At 37.5% G+C, this 7,229-nt stretch overlaps 1 protein-coding gene across 1 annotated transcript; it reads right to left on the bottom strand.

Moving 5' to 3' along the window:
- Positions 1–1,566: 1,566 nt before the first annotated feature.
- LOC107806292 (uncharacterized) lies at positions 1,567–6,262 on the bottom strand. Its single transcript, XM_016630420.2, has 3 exons — positions 2,623–6,262; positions 2,149–2,532; positions 1,567–1,892 (listed from the first exon to the last, which is right to left on the bottom strand). Exons 1-3 carry the CDS (start codon positions 5,555–5,557, stop codon positions 1,876–1,878), a joined length of 3,336 nt encoding a protein of 1,111 aa, XP_016485906.1. The 5' UTR covers positions 5,558–6,262; the 3' UTR covers positions 1,567–1,875.
- Positions 6,263–7,229: the final 967 nt, after the last annotated feature.

Genomic DNA, 7,229 nt, shown 5'->3' with positions numbered 1-7,229 from the left:
GATTGTTTAGATGCTCATAACTAGTGACACCCCGGTATCGGGTTGTGTTTGGGTTGTATTCCGCAAATTATGCTATTATCTGTTAACTTTGGATTATCTTATCATGCCTTAGATTTATTTCTTATGGATTAACTGATAATAATCGGAAATGGGAAGTGTCGGTTGGCCTTGTCTTCACGAGAGGCGCCATCACGATCGGGTTCAGGTTTAGGGTCGTGACATAGAGTTTTGCCGCATTGGTTTGATCGTATCGATCCTCCAATTCCTGCCATAACTCCTTGGCATCATTGACGTATTGCAAACTATCTACCAAGTCTTTTGAGGGCGAATTAAGAATCCACGACATTACCATGTCATCGCATCGAGCCCACTGGTCAAAATTTGCATCATCGGAGCCCGGCTTCTTACATTTTTCGGTGATGAATCCGACTTTATTCTTTAAAGAAAGCGCTTTAAGAACACCTCTCCTCCAGGATATATAGCCCATTCCATCAAAAGCTACCAGTACTAGCACTGTTACAACACTCTCAGACGGGTGCATGTAGAGTGGACTAGTTGTGTCCAAACTAGGATTAGTTGTATTTGAAGTATCCTTGTCTCCGGCCATGATTCAGCTCAAATTAGTGAGTAATGATGATCAATTGTGAAGAGAATGAGCGAAAAACACTCGATTGACCTATGAATTGGAAAACCCTAAAATCTCGATTTCGCGATTTGGGACTGAGAACGAAAGAGAAACTCCAATTAACAACGAGATGAGGAAGATGAGATAGAGGATCTCACATCTAGAGCGTAGGCTTTGATACCATGTTGAACTCGTATGTTCCCACAGTGATGATATCTGTCATTGATGGATGAGTTGAGAGAGAAGAAAAGAAGAATATTCTAGAAGAGGGAAAATGATTTCTGTGTATCTCAAATGTATCAACTTACAGACTATATACAAAATATCTAACTATTAGATGAAAGTACAAAGCTGCCCCTAACTAATCTAACTAACTTTGACTACAAAATATAAATACAAATACAATGTAAGTCTCAATAATTTTAAAGAGGGGAATTGCTCATGTAAGGACTACGGGTGAGTGATAGAATTGAATGCATAGTGAACCGTAGAGAGAGCTGGCGTTCATATTTTTTATATATTGCCTCCCTATGGAACTAATAGCTCAAGTAAGATGTTCAGATGATTGGGGATGTGTTGTTAATTTAGCATGTAGATGAAATTGATGCAGACTGGAGACACCAATTTAGTAACTGTATAAATAGCAATCAAGGTAATTTCATACGCTTAGTCTACCTCAAACCTTCAAACATTGGATGATTATTAACTTGCCTTAGTAACATAACATTCACATCGATGCAAAGTGAGACAAGAAAGAAAAGTACCAATGAAGGTAAGGTAGCATAGGTCAAACTGTACTTTTTTCCTGGGCAGATCTCTCTTCCAGTTACAAGTTGCAAGACTAGTCTCAATGATACTTTACTTGAAAGGAACTTTTGTCATAAATGTTACGTCAGATATGGTCAAAATTATACTATCTATTAATTTAAGCAGAAAAAACATAACCAAGAATGCCGAATCTGGTAATAGGAGCTTTCAGAAGTAACCAACTGATTAGTAACTTAAGGAGTGATTACAATTAGGCAGTTAATGTGCAGACGGATAACAGATGTGGACAGCAGAGAAATAGATAAGAAATTTCAAGAATTATTAGGGGGAGGGGGGGGGGGGGAGTATGATACCAGTGTAGTTGTGTACATGAATAATGAGATGCTTCTAACTCTATTACTCTATTCTGCTTAAAATCAATGAGGGAGAATTTGGCAGCTTGAGACAGGCACAACTTCTGCAAGCTCATTTTCTATATTGGTCTATGTTTCCGCAGAACCTGCAAATAAAATAATGTGCTTGCATTTTAGTTCTCTGAGGATGACTGTTTGAATCTAAATTATCAGAGATGAAAAACATGAATACACAAATGCCACTGAATATGCAAACTGGTTCCTGTTAGTAAGTATATATGTATGTGATTTGGCTATTTTCCTTTGTGAACATCCACTCAATATTGAATAATTCCTTTTGATGGTTAACTAAATTTAGAATTATGAAATGGAAAGGAGATAGAGGAAATTGTATTTATGCACCTTTTTTTGCATCAGTCTCACTCAGAGGAGTTTCTGATGTTGGAGATGGTGGTGAAGTGCTAACAGATTCCCTGGCTTCAATCAACATCGAGATCACTTCTCGCATTGTAGGCCTATTGGCAGGGGATGTATTGGTACAGAAAAGAGCAATCCTGAGAACCAACGACATCTCCTCACTTGTTCTTTCCACACTAAGATCCAGCCTTTTGTCATAAATCTCAGATATTGCCACTCCTTCTTGAATTGATCTCCTCACCCAAGTCACCAAATCACCTCCTTGATCAAGGGGTTGAACTGGAGACCTACCAGTAACCAATTCCAGCAAAACAACCCCAAAACTATATATGTCACATTTCTCTGTCACTTTCATTGTGTATGCATATTCTGAAAAAGAAAATCAAGAAACTAGTCAACTTCTCTACCTATGGACTGCTGAATAAAGAGTATCATTAAGTGACTAAAAACCAGTCTTACCGGGGGCAATATAGCCGTATGAACCAGCAACCGCAGACATGGATTTTGAGTAAGGGAAGTCAATTAGCTTTGCCAAGCCAAAGTCTCCAACATGTGCCTCCAGCAGTTCATCCAACAAAATATTGTTCGACTTTATATCCCTGTGAATGATATGTGGCTTACAGTCATGGTGCAGATAGCTTAAACCCTCAGCAGCTCCTAGTGCAATTTTGTACCTGGTATTCCAATTTAACAAGCTAGTAGGCTTATTCCCGTGAAGTACTTCGCCAAGGCTTCCATTTACCATGTACTCATATAAGAGGAGATTGCAATCTTGGCGGTAGCAGAAACCAAATAGCTTTACAATATTTCTGTGATTTATTTTTCCAAGAGTAGATAATTCAGCGTGGAAGCTGCTATCAACGCTCTCCCCTTCTCCTCGGGACTTCAACTTTTTAACTGCAACAAATTCACCATCAGCCATAGTAGCTTTGTAGACAGTGCCACAAGCTCCCTTTCCTATGATTGCACTGTCTGAGAAATTACCAGTCGCTTCGACAAGGTCCTGATATGTGAACCCTTTTCGTGGAAAGTATTGATCATTCAAGGAATCAGGCTTTACTTGATTGTCCAGTGAAACAAAAGTTGTCCTGTGGCGGCCTCTAATGACCCAAAGTATAAGTGCAATGAAAATCAAAGAGATCGTCCCAACAGTTGCACAAACAACAGTAACTATTTTTTCTCGAGAAGAACGATGATTCAACCAGCTTGAATTTGGTGCAATCAAAGGGGCTGGAGAAAGATCACAATGGCTAGAATCCAATGTGCATAACCCAACATTTCCAGCAAAGTTGCTGGAGTCCATCCTTCTAAAGGCAGGTGTATTTGGTACTGATCCGACAAGGTTATTGTTAGAAAGATTGCATACTATCAGGCTCATCAACTGCCCTATTGAAGTTGGAATCTCACCAATAAGCTGGTTGTCATTTAAGTACAATGTTTCAAGCATTTGCAAGTTCCCAAGGTTGCTAGGAATTGATCCATTCAGAGCGTTGTGACTGAGATTGAGAGAAATCTGCAGAGTTCCAAGTTGGCCAAGTTCATCCGGAATACTACCAGAGAAAAAGTTCCCTCCCATCTCCAATTCAGTAAGTCGTACGAGTCCACCTAAGCCACTTGGTATCTGTCCACTAAACTCATTATCAGATAGCTTAAGCAGTTCCAGGTTCACTAGATTGCCAAGTTCACCCGGGAGAATTCCAGCAAACAAGTTGTTGCTAAGATCAAGCCGCTGGAGCCTTATACAATTACCTAGCTCATGTGGAATCTCACCAGAGAAGTGATTGGAGGAGATATTAAAAGCAACAAGCTTCACAAGTTTTCCAATATCAGGAGGAATTTGCCCGAAAAAGTAATTACGTGACAATAGCAACCTCTCTAACTTTCTAAGGTTACCTACCTCGGGTGGTAGCATTCCAGAAAATCTGTTATGAAAAAGCTCAAGAGAAGAAAGGTTCTGAAGCTTGCAGATATCAACTGAGAAGCTACCAGTGAGCAGGTTATCTCCTAGCATTAGCTGTTCTATGGACTTGCAAGTTTTTAGGCCATAAGGTATATTGCCTGACAACTTGTTAGACCCTAGGCTCAGAAATGTTAGTTTCTGAAACTGACAAAGGTTTGAAGGTATGCTTCCTTCAAGATTATTCTTGGACAAATCCACGACAGAGAGGTTGCTTTTGAGGCCAATAAATCTAGGAATATGACCTTCGAGTTGATTGTCAAAAAGTTGTAGATTTTCCAAGAATTCAAGATACTGAAACTCAGATGGAATTCTACCTGTCAATTTGTTTATAGACAAGTCCAAATTCTTCAGCAACTTCAACTTTCCAAGCTCCTTTGGAATCTTACCATGTAGTCTGTTTTCGAAAAGGTGAAGCAACCTCAGGTTAGAAAGTAAGCCCAAGCTTTTAGGAATGTATCCACTCAACTGATTTTCAGATAAATCAATCTCAGCTGCACTCAAACAATTTCCTAATTCCCATGGAATTGTTCCATTTAACTGGTTGGTGTAAATGTAAAGCCTTCTCAGATTAGTTAACTTTCCAATCTCTTTAGGAAGTGATCCAGTGAAGGAATTCTCATGCAAAGCAAGCAATTCTAAATTACTGAAGTTTCCAATCTCAGGAGGAATTGCACCAGAGAAAAAGTTAGCCCAAAGAATTAAGCTGGTGAGACTCTTTAACTTTTGAAGCTCTATTGGAAAAGACCCTTCTAGCCTATTCTCTGCTACCCCAAGAATTAGTAAACTTTCACATTCACTAATTTCTGCAGGAATAGGACCAGACAAATAATTTCGACCTGCTCTGATAATTCTAAGCCTTTTCAATTTACCTATAGAATCAGGGATTTTTCCAGTGAGATTGTTACTGTAAATAACAAGCTCCTCAAGTTGTGACAAGTTTCCAATATCCTCAGGGATTTCACCATAAATGTAATTCTCACATAAGTAAAGTTGTGTAAGGGAGCTAATATTGCATAGTTGGACAGGAAACTCCACATTGAACCTATTGGTGCAAAGGTTCAATTTTTCCAAACTTTGACACAGTGCAAAATCATCAGGAATGTGGCCAGAAATGAAATTTGTTGACACATTCAATTTAGTCAAGTACGGAAGCTTACAAATGCTTGAAGATAAACTACCAGTTAAGTTGAGGCGATCGATACTGAGAGAAATCACCTGACCATTTTTGCTACACTCAACACCATTCCAATTGCAAGGACTCAAGTCTGAAGAATTCCAACTCTCAAGATTGTTATAAGGGTCATTGAGGGATTTTCTGAACTCCAAAAGAATAAGCCCCTCTTCATTTAAAGATTGACCAAGGGTAGCAATGAAATGAATCAACAACACCAAAAGCAAATGCTGTTGAATAGCAGAATTCCTATGGTTTGCCATTTCCAAGAATAAAAAGCATCAATGACATGCTTTTTAGTTTGCTGAAGTCATGTAGTAATTTTTATGGATTAAATTATGGAACTTGTTAGCATGGCAATGCTCAAAAAGTTGTAGCCGAGCTAATGGCAGACCAAGAAACAGATACAATTAAACAAGTTTGAGATTGCAGGCCCCATAATAAGGAAATTATATAATTAGAGCCCCAAACTCAAGAAGAAAAATGAAAACATGAAATTCTTGACATGCAAAAATGGGGTTTAGCTATAATAAATACCTGAGAAAATTAAATAAGAGGATAAAAAAGGAGAAAGAAAATTGACATAAAAAAGGAGTTGATTGATTGATAAGGAAAGAAGGAAGAGATGGAGAGCCAAAAGTCACAATTGAAAGGAGAGTCAACTAGTACAACTTTACAGTAGTGAAAGAATGGAAGTAGTAGCAGTAGTACATGTGAGTGTGATATGTGAATGAATGCAACTACTAAATGTACTCTGTAATAACTCCTTAACCACTTGTTTCATCATCTTTTTGCTTATTCCAGCTCCTCCTCTTCTTCTCCCTCTTATTCTTCCTGTAATTCTAAATATCATCATTTCTTTCTCTACTTGGTCCCAAATAGTCTGTTGCTTTATACTATCTAAGTGTTGTTGTGATAAAGTGAGATAGAGATTGGTCATGAAAATTTCTTGGATATATCTTTTACCCAACTTTTCTAAGCCTATCAATATGGAATTATATCAAATGAAATGAAATTCTTGCCCACTAGGATTCCTGGGATTTCAACTTCTTTTTGTTCCTTCAAATTTTATTTATTTATATTCAAAGTGTTGGAATCAGCTTGCGAGCACCTTGACTAATTTCACGAGATTGTTACTCTTCACCCCTCAATGGTGAAGCAAAAAATTTCCCCAAGGCATTCAAATTTGAACGGTGAAAAACATTTCCCTACAAAAGGTATGCAATATATGTTATATAAATTTAAAATCAATATTTTACTTATATAAAGTGAAGGTGTTAGAGTGGAACTATTTAATATTTTGATGAAGGGTGGTCACCCTTAGTAAAAGGTGGTTGTATACGTAACTCTATCCACCAAGTCTCAAACAAATGGAAAAAACTATCTAATATTTTTGTCTCAGCTAGAATTTGAATATGAAACATTACGGTTCTCAACTACTTCATTGACCAACAGGTCACGACCTAGACGTATTTTTCACGGTATTATCACTTTTAGCTCGCGCCAGAAACTATTTACATTCGGTAACTAAAAATATATAAAAAATTTGTATAATTTTACATATAACATACAAAATATATATATATTTCAGCTATTATTTTAAAAACGACTATACAGTAATTTTCTGACTAACTTTTTGGTTGTCGTTTATCTTTTTCCTGTTGGAAAATTGGAAGTAGTCTACAAACGTCATGATATCTTTAAAGACTATAGTCAGGTAAGGGATATACCCCATTAGTAGTGGGTGGATGAATTGGAAAACGTAATGTGTTGTTACATTGTATCCTACCACCACAAGCCAAACTTTCAGTAATGGGTTTGGCAGAACAAGAATTCGTTCACATTAATTAAAAAGTTCAAACAATCTTGTCTCATCTCAAATACTTTTTTCAGTTAATCAGCTAAGAATCAGTATTCTCATGGTAGGCACACATC

The sequence above is a fragment of the Nicotiana tabacum genome, chromosome 10 (assembly GCF_000715075.1).
Source record: "Nicotiana tabacum cultivar K326 chromosome 10, ASM71507v2, whole genome shotgun sequence".
NCBI lineage: Eukaryota > Viridiplantae > Streptophyta > Magnoliopsida > Solanales > Solanaceae > Nicotiana > Nicotiana tabacum.
The sequence above is the reverse complement of the archived record's forward strand: the minus strand, read 5'-3'. Positions and strand labels throughout refer to the sequence as shown.

What these genes read in the sequence shown, in the direction of transcription:
- LOC107806292 (XM_016630420.2), bottom strand. Translation starts at nt 5,557, where the DNA reads ATGGCAAACCATAGGAATTCTGCTATTCAACAGCATTTGCTTTTGGTG. An exon ending in ATACGGCTATATTGCCCCCG is followed by an intron (nt 2,533 to 2,622) that starts GTAAGACTGGTT and finishes TTTCTTTTTCAG; the next exon opens with AATATGCATACACAATGAAA.